The following is a 19,595-nucleotide window of genomic DNA, read 5'->3' on the forward strand; positions in this document are numbered from 1 at the left end:
CTTGAGGTCGTACAAGCGTACATGGTTTTTCCTTTAGATCCGGAGATCGTATCGGGATCCTAAGTAACTCGCTGACAGCCTTTGCGGCCAAAGTTTTCATGATCTCTTATAATGATCGCAACGCTCTTACGCGGACTCGAAATAAGATCTACTGTTTTCTCTAAACTCTTTTGTTATCTTTTCATGATTTCCGCATATATTTGGTCACTTGTCGTTGGGTTTCGCAAAGATCCGGGACCTCTGGGAAATTAGGGTTTTCCTAGTTTCCCAATTTAAACAAAAATCGACAGTGCAAATTTCGGTTCCCACAATGACTTTCTTCATACGACTTTATAAGTTGCACCGTAGTATCACGCTGCCTTGCCAGTCGTTCTTAGATGCACTTGCGCTCGGTGTAAAAGGATTTGCATCCTGGTTGGAGATGTATGACCTTTGATTCGGATGACTTGTAAGACTTTCTTCTTCTGCTTTATAAAGATGAGACGTTGCCCCCATGGTGAGGATAGGCCGGGGTTGGCCGAAAGTTTGATGGAGAAGCCGGGAACGTCGGCATAAAGGGTGATGCTTCTGATCATACCCCAGGTGCTTGTGCGGTTCTGTAGCTATACTCGGCCTCAGCTCAGGCATGGCTCTCTAGTTCCACGAATCGTGTGGAGGAGTGTATGGGTCAGTACCCAGGAATTCTGAGAGGGAGAATCTTGGCGAGGCTAAGGATCAGGAGGACGAAGAGGTTGAATAAGACCCGGAGGCCGAAACTGAAGATCCTCATGCTTGATTCTACTGGCCTTGCTTGTGCCTCTCGAGCTTGTAAAGGTTGTAATGGACTTTCGGGAGGGTCTCCATGCCGGTCTCCTTGTTGCGTTTAGCATACTTGATGCTCTTTGAGGTGTTGATGTTGTAGTTGTAGCTTCTTGCCTCGTCTCAGGATTGTACCTTGACTTTTGGTAGGTGGGACGTTCAGCATGTTTGTCTTGATGCCTGGAGATAACCTAGTTGATTCTTGGTGCCGGAGTAGATCTCTTGGAGTTTTTGTTTGAGGCGAGCAGTAATTTCCACGCCGACTAAGGAAGGTGGATTACTAGTTGAACTCTGCCATTGATTCTTGGCCACTTTCAACTATGTAGTACTTCAATCTGCCCCCGGCGGTAAGCCACAATCAATTATGGGATAACCTTGCGTTGTGCTCTCATGGAATCCGGGGGATCCTGGGCATGCTCTCCCAAAATCTGAAGGTTGAGAGGTACATTCTTCTGAAACGCATAGGTTCGAGGAATGATTCTTCTTAAACTGGAGGTTGTATAGATTTTCGTACAGGAACCCGGAGGCTGGATGGATTGTCGTCAAGGAATCTGCTGGTTGTGTGGACCTTCAAGGGGACCTTCTCGTATATCCTTTCGACTCGAAGTCGTCTTCGCCGGGTAGACTCCTATTGATTCCTAGGTAGGCTTTTTGGAGCAGTGTCTTCCTTTGCGTCGTCCAGCTACCCTTTGAAAAGACTTAAAGACGAAACCATATGTGTTAGACTCGTGAACCCGGAGTATAGGGATGCTTCACATTCCACCTTCCATAGATAGGGTACTCATGAATTTTTCCCAAGAGATAGCAGATCTCTCTTATGGACCCGGAAATTCAATAGACGAATTATGGGATCAAATAGAACCGTGATATTGCTTCAGAATCCAGAGATGTTGTTGGGACCCAAAGGTCATTTCTGGAGTCTAGAGGCTGCCCTAGACCCGGAGAACGCATTTAGAACCCGGACGTCGCATTTAGAACCTGGAGGTTGAGTAAGGACCCTGAGATTGTTTGGGAACCCGGAGGTTCCTCTAGACCCTGAGGTCGTATTCAGGACCTAGGGGTCGTTTAGGGACCCGGAGGTCGTTTGGGAACCCGGAGGTCGTTTAGGAAACCGGAGGTTCCTCTAGACCATGAAGTCGTATTTAGGACCCGGAGGTCGTTTGGGAAACCGAAAGTTCCTCTAGACCCTGAGGTCGTATTTAGGACCCGTAGATCGTTTAGGGACCCGGAGGTCGTTTGGACACTTGGCCCTTCAGGTCCGCGATATCCTCTTTAAGAACCGACAAACCATCGGTGGAAAATCGCTCCCTATGATGCTAAATCTGAGAAACGGTCTACGCAGAACATAGACCTCAATCAAACTGCAGGAGTAAAGGAGAATGCAGAAATATGATAAACTTACCCGAAGAAGCCCGCCTTGAAGAACCTGTACCACCTCCGTGGGATCCTCTATAGGAAGGACAGTCCCATCTTGGGAGAACACCTTCAGGTTCAAGTTAGACAATGCCGTAGCCAAACTCCCTGTAGAGCGAGCAATATCAGTTGACTGCTGCACAGACCGAGTCGTCATACCACCGCTTTTGGGCTTCTTTCCCTAAAGAGACGAGGACGGCTCCTGCTTCACCACCGCGTACGCCGGCTACCGGTGATCTTCACTTCATCCCCAGAAACGGTCCTACTGCTAGACCTCTTCTTCAGGGACATCACCTTCGTCGCTTCCTGGTAGGCCTTAAAAGGATCGTTGGCCACACTTCCTGACATGTCTCCTGCATAGAAATAATTGTTGAGATCAAAATCGGTCACGATGGAATCAATGTCTAAAATTTACGTTTCTGTACAAAAGTTTTCTCGACACACTCTTGAAAAAAGTTCCTAAGCAAAAGACTCCAGAGAAATGGATCAAAGAACCAAACAAGCAGTCCAACTCGTTCGTTCGGACCTTTTGAGGTGCATAACTGCACAGACGCGCTAGATGTTTAGCTATGGATGAAGACCTTCCCACGGTTTGATTGAGCCCATCTTTTGACACAAGATAAAGCTTTGAGTTAGCTTTCCAATGCCACTGGTCTGAGGTCAATCAGAATCCTGTAGCAGAGGTTAAGCCCGTTTTATTAAAGACTGACCGATCACACCGTCCAAATCGCCCATTTGGCGAGTTGAACCAAACGAACCCATCCAACTCGGCAAATGGGCGAGTTTGACCGACCGAAGACGTCCAACTCGCCCATTTGCCGAGTTGGACCGAACATGCTGCCTTCATCCCATTCTCGTAACTCCCTCTTCTGTGATCAGATAAAACTGACTCTTGTTTCGTCTCGATTGGAGTCACCATTGGAACTTTACAGGTTGGAACCTGCAAGGAACTCGTTTTCTCGAAGGAAATTCAAATTTCTCGTATAAAACGGCAACGGTAAACTAAACACCTCGAACTGCCTACGCTATACGAGAAGTTCAGATGTTCTTCGGAATCTACGTCGTTTCGAAAATGCTCTTTCCATTAAATCGTGAAAATCGCTTATGTTCGAGAACGGCCCGAAAGGGTCCAAAACGCGGCAAACAACCCACTTGTGATCTTATGCGAAATCAGCCTGAATCGTTATGACGATTTATCTCTTTTTTGCAGGAGAAGATAAATGTCAAGTTTGGAGGATAAATGTGAAGTTTCCGAAGATAATCATGAAGATCAAAAAAATAATGGAAAATTTCTGCGAAGCGATAAACTCGGCCGAGGGCAGAAAAGGAAAGAGCAAACTGCCTCTTGGAGAATATATAAGGATGTCGAAGTTGGAGGCACAAGGAGACAATTCTTTTTACTCTTAAAACTCTCTACACTTAGAAATTTTAAGCATTATTCTCGATATGTTATGTTTCTCTTGTTCTACTATTTCAATCGAACTACGTTCGGCTTGATCTTCGAAAGGGTATGTAAGCAACCCTTCATAAGGTTCAGTCCGAAATCGAATCAAAACCTTTTTCGTGTCTTTTTCATCTTTTATTATTGAGCTGCAACTCAACTAGGTTTAAAGTTTTAGGTTGATAGAACTAATTTCAGTATATTAGCAATAATTTATTTTTATTTAAAATTTTGGTACGTAACCCAGTTTAGCTATTGTTTTAGGAATCTTACCCAAAATATTATCATTAAACCAAATTTAGCTATTATCTTATTTTACAAATACCTAAAACGAAGTATCATTAAAATTTTACGTGTCATAATATGATGAAAGCCATGTCAAAATTTTCACTAAACCATGTCGTTATTTTCTTGAAAGTAACTGTGGTGATAACTGATAACACATAAAAAAAAAATTAATTCACTTTACACATAATGGCTAGGAAATTTACTTTTCAATTTTAATAATATAGTATTATTTTGGATATAAGAATCATATATTATTTTGTTTTTAAATAAGTACATTTTGGAAAGAAGAGTTTTAAAGGCGGAATAAAAAATAAATTATTGACATTTTATAGATTATATAATACTAGGGCTGTTCAATATGGTAAAACCGAACCGTACCAAACCGAACCAAATCGAAATAGACAATATGGTTTGGTTTTGGTATATACCATATAAACCGAATGGATATAATTTTATAAAAACCGTAGGATTTGGATATGGTTTGGTATGTAACCGATTAAACCGAATAAACCGAACAAAACCGATTAAAAGTAGAAACATGTAAATATATATTTATTTTATACCAATACATGAAAATCTATTTGTTACATAAGTTAAATTTGTGTTAATAACTATTACCATAATTTTATAGTAATAAAAAACCATAATTTGTAAAACACTTGAACTATAATTAAATAACAATACATCGCAATTCAGACATCTTATTTTCTAAGTCTTTTTTTGATCTTTTTGATTTATTTTAGTCTTCACTAAATTAATATGAAGATTATAAATTTGATGGACAATAATTAATGGAAAATTTTTAATTGAAAAAGCATGACTTTAATGAACACTAAATATGAAAGAGTGGAAAAACTTTTATTTCATGTTTCTATTTTGTTTCATATTTTTATTTTCAAAATTTTAAGCTTTGATTTTAGTTATAAATTTGATTATTTTATTTTATGGTAGGAGTATTTTTACTTTTTTGTTCATTTATTTGAACATGTAATATATTTTTAATAAATTACTGTGTTGACAATATGACTCTAAAATTCATATAATATGATATCAAACAAAATAATTATGTTTTTTTGGTATAAAACCGAATAAACCGAAAACCGACGGTATATAAACCGAACCGAACCGAAGTAAATATGGATTTAGAATGGTAGTTATATTTTACTAACCGAAATACCAAAAACCGAGAAAAACCGAACCGAAACCGAACCGATATCCGGATTGAACACCCCTATATAATACATAAACTGGTATCGGGGTACCTTAATCTTGTCATCGATCGCACTTGGTTGAACGTGCAAACGCGTTTTAGAGGAAAACCCCGGACACCGAAATTCCGTTCATAAACGCGAATAGACTTTAGAACGTGCATGGACGAACCCACCACTCATTATCCATAACATATCTCACAGATCGCAAGTTACAAAAAAAAAAGGTATATATATATCACAGATCACGGTAGTATTTATAATGGCGGGTCACATGTAATTGATTTATTATCACCATGGTAGCATAATCTCACGAATATGCCCTCCAATAACATTCATTGTACATGATATCTTACGTGACATAATACGTAAACGTGCAAATTAATTTAATTAAAAACATTGGGAAATTTTTCAATAATTTGTTTATTAATTACTTAAATACAGAAGAGGTGGTAAAACCAGGGTTGGGTCTCTGAGCACAGTTTAGTTAAACATTAGCATTCGTCTCCATAATTTTTGTAAAAAATTTATATGTAAACATAGACCTGTAAATTACTGTTGGAACTTATTATTCTGGATCCATATCAGATCCGAGATCCGCTCCGGATCCGTTCAGATAACAGAATATCTCGAGTGCCCGGATAAAAATCTGGATAGTAAAATATCGGATATGTCTTATCTTGATCTTGATATCTTGATTTTTAAGTCCGGACATCTCGATTCAGATCAAGATTTTTTTTTAAATATTAAATAGTAAATTTTATTAATAATTATAGTTGATATATTAATATTTATGCATAAAATTTAGTCTTATATTATTATATTTAATTTTTATAATCATATATATTATAAAATTTGTATAAAATTTTGTACATATTTCGAATTTTAGTATTTTTTTACAGATCCAAAACTTGCAGATAATATAATATCTAAATAGATATATGAAACCCGGAAATCCGGAAGGCACTGATCTAGATACTAAAATTATGGATCCGTCCAATCCCTAGAGCAAAGTGGCATATAAAGTCCTTTTGATATATATCTCGTTAAAACTATCTCCAGATCCTACTCTGCTTTACATAAGTTACAAACTAGAATTATGAAAAAAGTATTTTTCATTAAATATTTAATAAATGTTTATGATTCTCAGAATTTCATATCTGTCTGCGATGTAAGGAATCATTTCTTAACTTTACTATCCAGCATATACCGACAGCGCAAAATACTCTGGCGGACAAACTGGCACGCGATGCTAGGACTTCGCCATCTGCTATGGTTTATGTTGATTTTGTTCCCCCGAAGTGGCTCTCGGACCAAGAACCTTCCTAGTTTCTTAGCCATTTGTTGTAAAAAAAAAAAAAAATTACTTGAACTCACAATATAACCACACTGGAGAATAATTAACATCAAACTCTCTCAATAGTGGTTAATATTTTTTTGTTCTATATAAATTAAAATTTTGATTAGTTTTGTTATTTGCATTTAAACTGTTTTTTCTCTTAGATATATAAATATATATCATTAAAATTATGTAAACATTATATATATATTTTGAAAATCAAATAGAAAAGTAAAGTAAAGTGTTAGATCGATTAAAAAATACTTAAATAAATATAACGAGAATATTTTGAAATCTCATGCATATATGTTTCACAAAAGAAATAAACTGTAACAATTAGTCAATATTTTGTTTTATTTGTTAATATGTTTTGAAGCTTCCCGTAATTTATATGTATAAAAATAAATAAAACATTACTATAAATCATATGTTTTTATTTTAACTTTGATTTTAGATATAAGAAACTTGATTAGTCCAGATATACATTTTATGGTATATTGAGTGATATATATTCCTTTGAATTGAAGTATACTATTTTTTATTCTTATTAAGCCAAATCGGATTGGTTTTATTTATCGCATTAGTTCAGTTTTTCATCTTAGATTTGTAAATATATTTTGTAATATTTATAATAATTCGATATATGTTGATTTTCTAAAATATAATAAAAAAAATAGATGATCAGTAAAAAGTTGCTTAAAATAAAATAATTGATAAAATTTTGAAAGCTCATGAACGCATATCGATTTTTGTAATAATTAAAATATTTTGTAAGCTCTAAGTAATATTATATAAGTGAACATAGATATTCATAAGGACCAATGTGTAAATACTAGAGAACACAATATATACCCTAGTTTGTACAATGTATAATAAATACACTACTGCTGTGTTAATAAAGATAATCTTAGCATCTATATTATTAAAACTGAAGTACACTTTAGTAATGTTTGGAAACATGAATAGTACTATAACTGAAAATTGTTTGGAAACGAAGATAGCAGTACTACATTAATTGTATTTCCATATTTCACTCATATTAATTATATTGCCTTAACAATATTTCACATCATTAATTATATTACCATAATAATAATAGTGTAGATTTTATTTAGTAGTTAATCAATATTAGTTTTGTGTCAATTATAAAATCAAAAAAGCAAAATAACTGAGTTTTGCATAAGGTTAAGCGTTTGTTTTAATTTGTTTTACTATAACATTTTTTTTTTCAATCAGTGGAAAATTACGTAGCCAAAAACATAATTCAAAAACATGTTTAGTGAATAAAATCATAACTTAAATCAAAATAATAAAAATGAATTACATTCATTGTCACTTAATTTTTCACTCAATATAATTGCTTACTAAATAAAAAAAACTCTTTCAGTTTCACTTAATTTAGCAAAACACATAAAAAATATCATTTATATTAGTTTATAAAATCAGTTAGGCATGAACACTAAATATCCACTTAGGTACGAGTCGTTCCTTTCGGGTATCGTTTTATTTTGTTTTAAAATTACTCACTCCTTGAATATTATAAATTTATGTGTAGGTTTTGAGTTGAATTCTTTTGAGTCTGGATGAGTTTGGTTCTGATGTATATGATCCTAAAATATCTAAATAACCAATGTATTTGAAACGGGTTTGGATATTTGTACCAAAAATAACCATATTATCTGATTCGATCCGGATCTTTTGAATACAATTAGTTATATTACGACATATATAAAATATAAAACACTAATTATGAAAAACAAATATTAATGTATAAAAATATAAGTATAGTTTTATTTTAGTAATTTCATTAATTATATTACTTTAACAATATATCACATCATTAATTATATTTACCGTAAAAGTAATAATGTAGATTTTTATTTATTAGTTAATCAATATTAACTTTGTGCAATTATAAAAAAAATAAAAATGTAAGATAACCGAGTTTTGCATATGGTTAATAGTTTGGTTTAATATGTTTTACTAAAACTTTCTTTTGTCTTAGTTCCAATTGGTGAAAAATTACATAGCAAAACACATAATTCAAAGGCATAGTTTATATGAACAAGATAATAATTTAAATCAAAATAATTAAAAAGTATTACATTTATTATCACTTAATGTTTCACTTCATATAACTATTTTATTAAATAAAAAATTCTTTCTATTTTTCTTATTTTTGCCAAATATATAGAAAGAGTTTCCTTTTTAATCTATTTGCAAAATCAGTTAAGTATGGACATTCGGATACTCATTGAGGTACAAGTTGTTTCTTTCGGGATTAATTTTTTTGGATTTTTAAATTAGGCGCCACTTGGATATTATAAATTTATGTATGATGCTTGAGTTGGATCCTCTCGGGTCTGAATGATTTTGATTTTGATGTGTAGAAATAGAAAAATATTTAATTAACCAATGTATCTGAAAAGAGTGTATATTTGTACCAAAAATAATCTTATTACCCGATTCAATCCAAATATTTTGAATACAATTAGTTATACGACGACACATCTTAAATATATAACACTAATGATAAAATAACAAATAATTTATAAAACCGTAAAAATTAACACCCGCACGGGCGTGCGGGTCAATCTCTAGTATTATCTTATATGGGAAATCAAAGCAGCGTCAACCTAAAATTAGACGTTATCCAAATTTTTTCTAAAAAATTCTTCTTCTTCTTGATTGAAACACAATGTCGAGCTCTTCTTAAACACCAGCCTTCACCAATGAGTCAGTTCTGGTTTCAACAATACCAACGTTACTCAGTGCGAATATGACAAATGTGACTAAACTCGCATCCTCAAATTTTCTCATGTGGAACTGTCAAGTACACACTTTACTTGATGGCTATGATCTCGCCCGCTACATCGACGGATCTACCATTGTTCCACCATCAACCATCACCATTGATGCAGGTGTGGTTCCTAATCTGGCGTTCAACCTATGGAAACGCCAAGACAATTTGATTTACAGCGGCCTCTTTGGCGCAATCACGACGTCGATCCAATCAATCCTATCGGCGACGACTACATTAACGGAGATCTAGGAGATCTAGACAACCCTCACATCGACCTACGCAAAACCTAGATGAGGTCATATCAAGCAGGTGAAACAGGAAATTGATAAATGTTCTAAAGGCACCAAGTCAATCAATGAGTTTTTGCAAAGCCTTACTATAAGGTTTGATCAACTTGCGATCTTAGGGAAACCAATGGATCATGAAGATCAAGTTGATAAAGCACTCGCTTGCCTCCCTGAAGAGTACAAAACAATGGTGGACCAGCTTGAGAGCAAAGATACAGCACCATCACTTGCCGAGCTCCACGAGAAGCGGATTAATCAAGAATCCAAACTCCAATCTGCAATCACTATGGTTCAGACTGCTCTCATCACTGCACACGACACCAACTACAGAGGATCAAACAACAAGTCGCATAACTCATGCCGAGGAGGATATCGAGGGATTCAGACTTGGTAACAACAGCAATTCAACTTGCCATCGAGTCAGAACTTGCAGTCCAAAACTCCATGCGGGTACCAAGGCCGATGTCAAATATTTGGCATCTTTGGCCATAGTGCACGACGATGCACTCAGCTCCAAACATCAGGTGAACAACACGCGACTCAGCATCAGTACGCACCCGCCTCTTTACCATGGCAACCACGAGCCAACTATGTTGCAGCATCTTCTTACAACATGACTTCCTGGCTCCTAGATAGTGGTGCTACCCACCATCTCATGTCTGACCTTAACAATCTAGCACTCCATCAACCATACCATGGTGAAGAGGAAGTCGTAGTGGCAGACGAGTCCACAATGTCGATAACACATATGGGTTTATGTCTATCCCAATATTATCTAAAACTCGCAAAATTGATAATGTCTTGTGTGCTTCTGCTGTCAACAAGAATTTGATCTATGTATACCATTTATGCAATGCTAATAAGGTGTTTGTTGAATTCTTTCCTGCTCATTTTCAGGTGAAGGGTCTAAGGTCGGGGGCTTGGCTCGCTCTGCGATCATACCTGACAACCAATAGCATATCCCATCTCACAACTCCACCTCATACACCAAAACACAACGCCCTATATGAACGAAAACATCGGCACATTGTCAAAACCGTCTTGTCATTGTTATCCACTGCAAATATGCCTTTGAAATTCTGGCCGCAAGCCTTCACCACCGCCGTCTTCCCTTTAATCGACTCACCACTCTAGTCCTCACAATCCAATCAACTTACCAGAAGCTATTCCAAACCATTCCCAACTACAGAAAGCTGAGAACCTTTGGCTTCCTTTCCTATCCTTGTCAACCGCCATATGCTCTCAACAAGCTTGAAAACGGGTCGATCCCGTGCATATTTGTCGGCTACTCTTTGTTGCAAAGTACATATCTATGCCTCGATCCAAATTAAAACCGTGTTTACATCATGCCATGTCAGGTTTAATGAGATAACCTTCCCCTACCATCATCTAAACCAACCATCTCCACCACCACCAACTGAAACCTCACACCAAACCTCAACCTATTAACCACACACAAACATACACCCGACACCATTAATCGTACAGCCGCTCCCGTTAGTTGGGAACAGCCTGGCCACGAGCTCTGAGTCTTCACCAACGGATGAGCATGCAACAACAACACCGCACAATGAGGCAACTGTTAATACAAACACTGTGACAAATACAAAGGTTACGCACCAAAAAAACCAACCAGCTTCTCCAACTCCAGAAAATACTGCAACAACTGTCTTGCCTCAAGCACAACCTCCGAGCCACTCCATGATAACGTGATCTAGCAACAACATTTTCAAACCGGTCAGCAAGTACAATCACATGGCTACACTGCAAGACGATCGCCACTGGATACCTACAACTTATGAAACATCCTTAAAAGAGCAACCATGCTTGCAGAGTTTAATTGGCAAGTCAAAAATCATACTTGGGATCTGGAGACTGTGTGTGAAAGTATGAATGTTGTCAGATGTCACTGGATTTTTACAATAAAGTATCGTCCTGATGGTAGTATTGATTGCTACAAAACGCGTCTTGTGGTGAAGGATTATCATCAGTAACAAGGAATGGATTTCACAGATACATTCAGTCCCGTTACCAAACCAATGACGATCAGGATTGTATTGGGTCTAGCAGTCAACAATCCTTGGCCAGTGAAACAAATTGACGTCAATACTGCATTTTTTCAAGGAGATCTGAAAGAAGAAGTCTTCATTCATCAACCTCTGGGTGTTGTTCATAATGATAATCCCACCAAAGTATGCCGCCTACAAAAAGCATTGTATGGCCTCAAACAAGCACTCAGAGCTTGGTATTCAGAACAACAAAAAAATTTTGTTTCTACTGGATTTCATAACTCCTTGTCTGACACGTCATTGTTCATCCTGAAGAACGGCAAGGACTTTGTCTATCGTCTGGTCTACGTTGACGATATACTCGTCATATGTACTTCAAAAACACTTGTGGAAAGCGTGCTCGATACCTTGGCTCGTAAATTCTCGATAACAGATACGAGTGATTTGACCTCTTTCCTCGGTATAGAAGCGATTCGAACGACTTAAGGAATGCATCTGATGAAGCTTAAATATGTCACTGATCTTCTCACGAAAACAAGAATGCTCCATGCTAAACCAGTCTCTACGCCGATGGTCTCCTCACCGAAACTCACATTTCACTCTGGTTCAAAGCTCCCAACCCTAGCGTGTACAGACAGATCGTCGGGATCCTCTGATATCTCTCTTTAACATCTCTTACGAAGTTAATAGACTTTCTCAGTTCATGCATCAGCCTACAACAGACCACTAGATCGCTGTCAAGCGTCTTCTCCGATAACTATTAGGTACACTAAGTCATGGCATTTTTCTTTGCAAACAAAACTAAGCGCCACTTCATGGATTCTCCGACGTAGACAGGACTGGTGACACTAATGACTACGTCTCCACCAACGGCGACATCAACTACGTCTTCACAGCGTATCTTAAGAGGTAACCTAGACTAAACCAGACTAAATCTATAAGGCGATCAAATCTCTCCGGCAACAGCGTCAAATTTGATCTCACTCAAATTACCCTAAGGAGTAAATTACTCTCTCAAATAAGAGGTTCAGTTGTAGTACTTCGGGATTGAATTCATAGGGAGCTAGGGAACCTAATAAATCTAATCATATTGGTTAAGCTAGATTGATTTTATGTTTAAATGTAAATAGCAGGTTTGTGAGCAAAGTAATTGCTCGATTGATTGATTGGGGTTTTGGTACTTAGATGAAAGTAGCTAGAATTAGGGCTTTTATTCAGGTAGTCAGGATTATAATCCTACAGATGTCTAATAAGTTGTATGCATGATATTATAGAGCTCAACACTTAATAACAAACCATTAGGCTTTCGCTTTCTAGGTTGTCTATTGACCAGTGTTGATCGATTATTCTATAGGAATATCGATCAATACACTTGTTGAAACGTCGACCGATTATTCGATTGGAATATCGATCGACGCTTTTGGTCAAGCGTTAATGCACGGATTGAATATGATCACTAAGATTCCTAGATTAGCTCTCGCCTTACTCTAGCAATCTTAGCTCAGTTAGGACGGATTCATGGTGAGATGCAAGCTATCGCTTATGTCTACAACTCCTAGGGCAAGTTATGGGTAACTAATCTAGAAACAAGCATTAATGACAATCCTAAAGATGAATATCACAACTTAGAAATCTATAGTTGGGGCTAATCCCTCATAACCTATTTAAACCCTAAATCTAACAAAGGAAACTACTCAGACATGGCTAAGCAATTCATAACAACATTAAGGTATAAAAACTGCATTATAGATAGATATCAATGGAGTTCCAATTACAAATCTCTTTGGATCTTCTCTTTAATCTATTAAAAATCCTGGAAAACCTTTGCTGTGAAATCAGTAAAATAGGAAAGCACACTTTGCCTCTAACATGTTGGCAAAGCTTATATAATTAGGTTAAAACTCGTCAAGGGTAATCTTGTAAATAGGTGAAGACTTGGGCTCTAAGTCGGCTGAGACCAAACGGGCTTTCTGCGCACTTCGCTGTCGATCGATGTCACGATTTGAACATCGATCGATTATTCCTCTTCAATGTCGACCGATGGTCGTGCTCGATAGTCATCTCGGGTGCTTACTCCAAATATCTCCAAAATACTCCAAATCATCACTTTTCTCCAAATCACTCATGATCCTATAAATATACAAAATTGACTTTATAATATAATAATAAGGAGTTAAAACACTTATAAACTATGGGTAAAAGTGGGTCAAATCCATGGTCTATCAGAGAGATTGAAGATGTAAGATGTCCGTCCTTAATTAGTCGCTGGCGTTGTTGCTGAAGCACACGTCGTGTTGAGTGGTGAAGACTATGTGGATTCAAGGTGTTGAGCTGGAGTTGTGTAGACTTGGAGAGAAAGAGACTATATTGGAGATATGAAAAGAGAAATAACTTGAGAGCAAGTTTATGACTTAAATGAAGAGAAATAAGTGCATTACAAGAAAAGAAAAGTTGCACTTAATGTTATGGAAAATGTTCATATCCATGTTGCATTGGAGACTAGGATTTCAAAAACGTGGAGAATAATATAAGATAGCTATAGTTCGTCTGTAGTGAGACAGAGACACAGAGGCTGATCTTATGAAGAGAGATAAGCTCTTGGAAGTGTTTTTGGATCGTGCTGAAGCAGTTGCCGAAGTACTTGATTGAAGAGAGACAGGTTTGGGTAGATTAGAAATCCTTCAGTAGCGTGTGTTAGGGTATTAACGCTAGAAGTGTAAAGCTGAATAAACAAGGCTTTGTAATAAATTGTTTAACAAGTTTTCTAATAAAGCCTAAGTGTTGCTTATAGTTGTTTTGTCTCTTAGTTTACTTTCTGCAGTACTATTGTAATGTCATCTTGCACTTACAAAATGGACCACGGTCGACCAAACGAGAACATTAGCTCTAGCGATTTGTCCAATCGCTAAAGGACTTGTTATTCCAATGTCACCTTTCTTGGGGTCCACGGCTGTAACGTAGACCGTGTAAACCAACCCAAACGTTATAACAATCTCGAATACGACTACGTCCACGGTGTGACTCCATAAGAGAACGAAAAAGCTGTTATCTCCATCCCATCAATACTTACCTTGAGCAATAAGTAAGCCACTACTACTCCGAGTAATTGAGCAATCCAGCAAAGGATAGCTCTTCACAACGTTATGCTTCCATCAATGAAAGCTCCAAATGTAACCGCAGGATTAACATGACCGCCTGAAACGTTTGTTCTTACAGAAACCGCCACGAACAATGCAAATGCATGAGACAAAAGTGCAGCCACTAGACCAGAAGGTGTGGCCGGTTAGCTTTCCATAAGACATACCGAAGCTTTGACCAGCGAAAACGAATATAACCATCGAGAAAAGCTCCGCGAATGCCGCTCTGATTGCATCTCGACAGCTAGCTTCTCCTGGCGAAATTATGTTGATAGCCACAGTAACAAAAATAAAATATTTTTTCTAGTTTTTCTTACTAAGTTTATATAGTTGAAGCGAGAGAGCCACGTGTATGCTGGAGAATTGTTCAGACACTGAGATTAGTGTTTTACGGTGGGCCCTCCATGATTAGAGAGATCGAACGGTGATTAACTAATCTAGACTTGTTAATAACTTCAATTACAATTGATTTAGAATTTAACCCGTTTTCTCGTTTTCTATAAATAAACATCATGGCTCGCAGTTGATGATCACGCGCTTTACTGTTCTTTCTTCTTACTTTCCGCAAGATTGTTCTGTTCTTTAAACGATTCCAAGGTGCGACTTTTTGTTTGCTTCTTAGATCTCAAACTTTATTGGTTCTTTTCGATCGTTAATGCTTTAGGTTGACGATGGTTGATGGATAGCAAAATGTGATAAGGTTTTGTTGATTAATCGTAGTAGAATCTTGATTTTGACGTTAGATCTTTGAGTCATATACATCATCACTGGTTAAGGATCATGACCTAATTTAGCGGTGAACTCAAAGAACTCGAGTCACAGAATCTTGATTTGTGTTCTTGAAATGCTATTGATTAGATGAGTGAAGAGGTCAAAGAGAATCAGTCTGGGAAGCTTCAGAAGCCAACTCCACGTTTAAACGAGAGGATCCTCTCATCTTTATCTAAGAGATCGGTTGCTGCTCATCCATGGCATGATCTTGAAATCGGTAATAAATCACTAATTACCTTTTGATTAAGAAAAAAATATATAAACATATTGTGTTTTGAGCCTGTCTGTCTTTTTAACTATAAATTATTTTTTGGGAAAATGAAAATTGTCTGCAGGACCTGGAGCTCCAGTGATTTTCAATGTGGTAAGTCTTATGCTTGATGATGTGATAATCCATTGATGGTAAGATCACAAAAGATAATCTGAAATGAATCATTTATGGTTTTTGAATGAAATCAGGTTGTTGAGATCTCAAAAGGTAGCAAGGTCAAATATGAACTTGACAAAAAGACAGGACTAATCAAGGTAAAAGAAAAAGAAGACAAAACCTGGAGTAAAAAGGAGATGATGATCTGGTAACAATTTGATTTGTCCTCTCAGGTTGATCGGATCCTTTATTCATCGGTTGTGTATCCTCATAACTACGGTTTTATTCCCCGCACATTATGCGAAGACAATGATCCGTTGGATGTGCTAGTCATCATGCAGGTTTTAAGTCTTATCTTCAGCACAAACACACACACAAAAATAAATAAACCATATGGATCAATATATTCTTAGTGAGATTGATTGATTCTGTGCATGCAGGAGCCTGTACTTCCAGGTTGTTTTCTGCGCGCCCGAGCTATTGGATTAATGCCCATGATTGATCAGGTAACATCCATATCTCTGTTTTATAAAATGTTAGGATCCTTTTGGTTATAATTTGTGTAGGCAATCTGAGTAACTCTTGAGTATTTTTTTGTTTTGTAAAAAAGGGCGAAAAAGATGACAAGATCATTGCGGTATGTGTTGATGATCCTGAGTATAAGCATTACACTGACATCAAAGAACTTCCTCCTCATCGTCTTACTGAAATCCGGCGATTCTTTGAAGATTGTATCCTTAATATTTTAATATATACAATCTTTAGTTTCTTCTCGTTAGGAAATAACCATTGCTTTTTTTCTGTGTAATCTTTAACCGAAAATCTTACAGACAAGAAGAATGAAAACAAGGAAGTTGCTGTAAATGATTTTCTACCGAATGGTCCTGCTGTTGAAGCTATACAGTACTCAATGTAACGTTTCTTATTATTTCCTTCGATGTTTTCTTATTTTATATTATCCTTTTGTTAAAATTATATATGTTTTGACCAAATTTGTTTTTGAAATCATCTAGGGACCTTTACGCTGAGTACATTCTTCACACCCTGAGAAGATAAGAAAAGGACTATTCCTGCCAACAAAAAAGCAAGAATTTGTCTGATATTTGAAATTTGAATAAAGCAGTGTTCATGAAACTGTTCTGATATTTTGTCTTTAAAGCTTCTTTGTTGTTGTTTTCTTCTGGGGATCTTTTGTCTGAAGATTAATCCCAATTGAGTTTTTTTTTTCTCTTATTTGTATTGGATCTTTTTTATCCCTTTAAAGTTTCGATTTCGTTCCAACAAAACCAGATCTTTTTTTATTTATAAAAATGAATGATCGCGATCACTTTAGTATAGTCCCGATTCTATTTCATTTCTTCTTAAACCAAATTCTAAACAGATTTGTAGAATCAGAAGAAATTGTCAGGTAGTGGGAAACTTTAGTGTAGCAGATAGTCGGATCTGCCGCCCACCCGAACAGGTCGAGGCCCAGTACAATAACACAGTTAGTACATAACTTTCCTCTAAGTAACTCCGGAGTGTGTTGTCAACATTTATCATCTACACCTTTTTATTTATCTGAAAGCGCAAATACAACTAGAAAAGCTTAAAATCTCATTAGGAAACACATTGATACACCCGACTCATCCATTGTCATAGCTTAAATATAGCTGTGATGTAGTGAACGTTTTTTTTTTTCTGAAAGCTGAAAAGGTGGCGAACGTTTAGCCTAAACTTTCCATCTCAAAGATAATGGATAGCAAATATAATTTGATTTATCATTGTTTTTTAGATTATTTAATATTTATATCTTGTAACATAAATAATATCATTTTAGAATTTCAATGCAATCTATATATATTTTAACCTTAGTAGTAATTAAAGTACTTTGTTTTGTAACTATAATTATCAATTTTTTAATTTTTTGGAATTTTTTTAATTAAAAAATGGATTTAATATTTTATGTGAGATTTGATAATTTATCCTTTCGTACTAATGATATTTTTCGCTATTTATATCATTCTCAAGAATCTTATCAAAAAATATTTGATGTGTTTTCTTTGACAGAAAAATGTTCCGTGTTGGTTTAATCATATAGGTTTTGGTTGGTTGATTTCAGTTTGGATCAGAACTAACGTAGATTTCATCGGGAAAATGGACATATATAATTGTTTTAAAAAAAACTTTTTGGCTATTTCAAGCATTAATTTTGCATGGACAACTTAAAACACCAAATTATGTTTGACTTATAATTTAAACTAGATTTTGACCCGCGCTTTCAAAGCGCGGATTTATTTTTTATTTTTTTAATTGACAAATATTTAGTAAATGTCATATTTTCATATATTTGTGTTTATTTTATAAAATACTTAAACTTTTTATCTTTATTTATCGTATTTTATTTTAAATGACTATTTATGTTTAAAAAATTAAACTTTATTTCTTTAATGAATTAAGTTGGTATAACTCTGATAAATTAATTTTATTATGTGGTAAATATTTTAATAAAAAAAATTATATACTTTTAATAAAGATTTATACTTTTCAATGAAAAAATTCAATTTTTTTTATGAATGATTAAATTATATTTTTAAAAAAAATTAAGAATTATTTGAAAAAAAAATTATTTAAACTTGGACTCAATGGCCCAAAGAAAAAAAAAGTGAGAATTAGATATGATTTCTTAATCGGCCCAAATGGCCCAAAAGAGATCTGATGTGGATTGAATCCGAAAAAAATTACCCAATATAGATGTGTTATTAATATTACTTGATTGCCCTTAATGAAACATGTAATGTTAGTAAAGAAAAAGGCATGTTAAGGTAAAAAGGACATGTTAAGGTAAAAAAAACAATATGATCCTGCTTTAATAGTATAAATTTCAAAATTTTGTTGATTAAGCCAAATTAAACATGTCCTTAAGTAAACTATTTTTACTTTAATTTATTCAATGGTTAACTAATTATACTCTAGTATTCAGAAGTGGAAGCACTACGATAGGTGATGGTATGCTCCAGCATTAAATATGTGAGAGCTTTGGAACGGATTGCAAAGATCTGATCGCCATGATTAAGGAGTCTCATGCTTGGCCAAGCTTTGCAAAAAGAATTAGAGAGGATAGAGACTTTAGAAATCTGCTTTCTAGACTTCAAGATCATTCATATTCCACGAGCGCAAAATCATATTTCAAGCTCTTCAGATAGGAATGCGAGGTCTTTCTATAGAGATCTTTATTTTATTGGTTGTTCTATTCCGGTCTGGTTATCAAGACAACCTCAAGTTTGAGTAATAGAATAGGTTTTCATTTTCCAAAAAAAAAACCTAATTATACATTGATCAAATAATATTTATATAAGTAATTAAATATACTTTAAATTATACAATATGTACATTTATTGTTTCCTAGTGTTTTGTTTGTTTTCTTCCGTCTCTATTTTAGCAAGACATTAGACTTATCATACCTTGTCTTGCCTGATATCAAAATGATTTTATGATGATATTTTTTTAAATTACTTATAATTAACTATATAAATTTTGGTTATCGAAACATTATTTTTACACATATGTTTTATAAATTAATGTATAATTAATTAATTATATAAACATTATTTGATCAGGGAAAACTTTCTTAATACTTATTAATGACTAATTAAATCTATTTTAAGTTATGTTAATCTAATTAATAGTGTGTCCAATTCGGCTCAATCAAAACAAGTTCAAGATTTAAAATGAGAGTAAAACAGAAAAATTGC

The 19,595-nt window shown here is 35.3% G+C and overlaps 1 protein-coding gene and 1 pseudogene across 2 annotated transcripts; one reads left to right on the top strand and one right to left on the bottom strand.

Annotated features, from left to right (window-relative positions):
- Window positions 1-8,895: 8,895 nt before the first annotated feature.
- LOC117131964 lies at window positions 8,896-15,237 on the bottom strand (annotated as a pseudogene).
- On the top strand, window positions 15,197-17,147 carry LOC103853341 (soluble inorganic pyrophosphatase 1). 2 transcript variants are annotated; one of them, XM_009130268.3, is made up of 9 exons: window positions 15,197-15,320; window positions 15,582-15,711; window positions 15,830-15,858; window positions 15,954-16,019; window positions 16,095-16,202; window positions 16,302-16,367; window positions 16,472-16,592; window positions 16,692-16,773; window positions 16,875-17,147. In XM_009130268.3, the coding sequence occupies exons 2-9, from the start codon at window positions 15,582-15,584 to the stop codon at window positions 16,915-16,917; spliced, it is 645 nt and encodes a 214-aa protein (XP_009128516.1). In that variant the 5' UTR covers window positions 15,197-15,320; the 3' UTR covers window positions 16,918-17,147. The 2 variants fall into 2 exon arrangements, with proteins under 2 accessions (XP_009128516.1, XP_033141575.1); XM_033285684.1 differs by lacking the exon at window positions 15,197-15,320 and adding an exon at window positions 15,355-15,423.
- The last annotated feature ends 2,448 nt before the right edge of the window (window positions 17,148-19,595 follow it).

This window comes from Brassica rapa, chromosome A02, assembly GCF_000309985.2.
Source record: "Brassica rapa cultivar Chiifu-401-42 chromosome A02, CAAS_Brap_v3.01, whole genome shotgun sequence".
NCBI classification, from domain to species: Eukaryota; Viridiplantae; Streptophyta; class Magnoliopsida; order Brassicales; family Brassicaceae; genus Brassica; species Brassica rapa.

Bases quoted from the DNA above. Each gene is read 5' to 3' on its own strand.
- LOC103853341 (XM_009130268.3), top strand. From the start codon at position 15,582: ATGAGTGAAGAGGTCAAAGAGAATCAGTCTGGGAAGCTTCAGAAGCCA. The intron at 15,712-15,829 runs GTAATAAATCAC...AATTGTCTGCAG, and splicing joins ATGGCATGATCTTGAAATCG to GACCTGGAGCTCCAGTGATT. The intron at 16,203-16,301 runs GTTTTAAGTCTT...CTGTGCATGCAG, and splicing joins ATGTGCTAGTCATCATGCAG to GAGCCTGTACTTCCAGGTTG.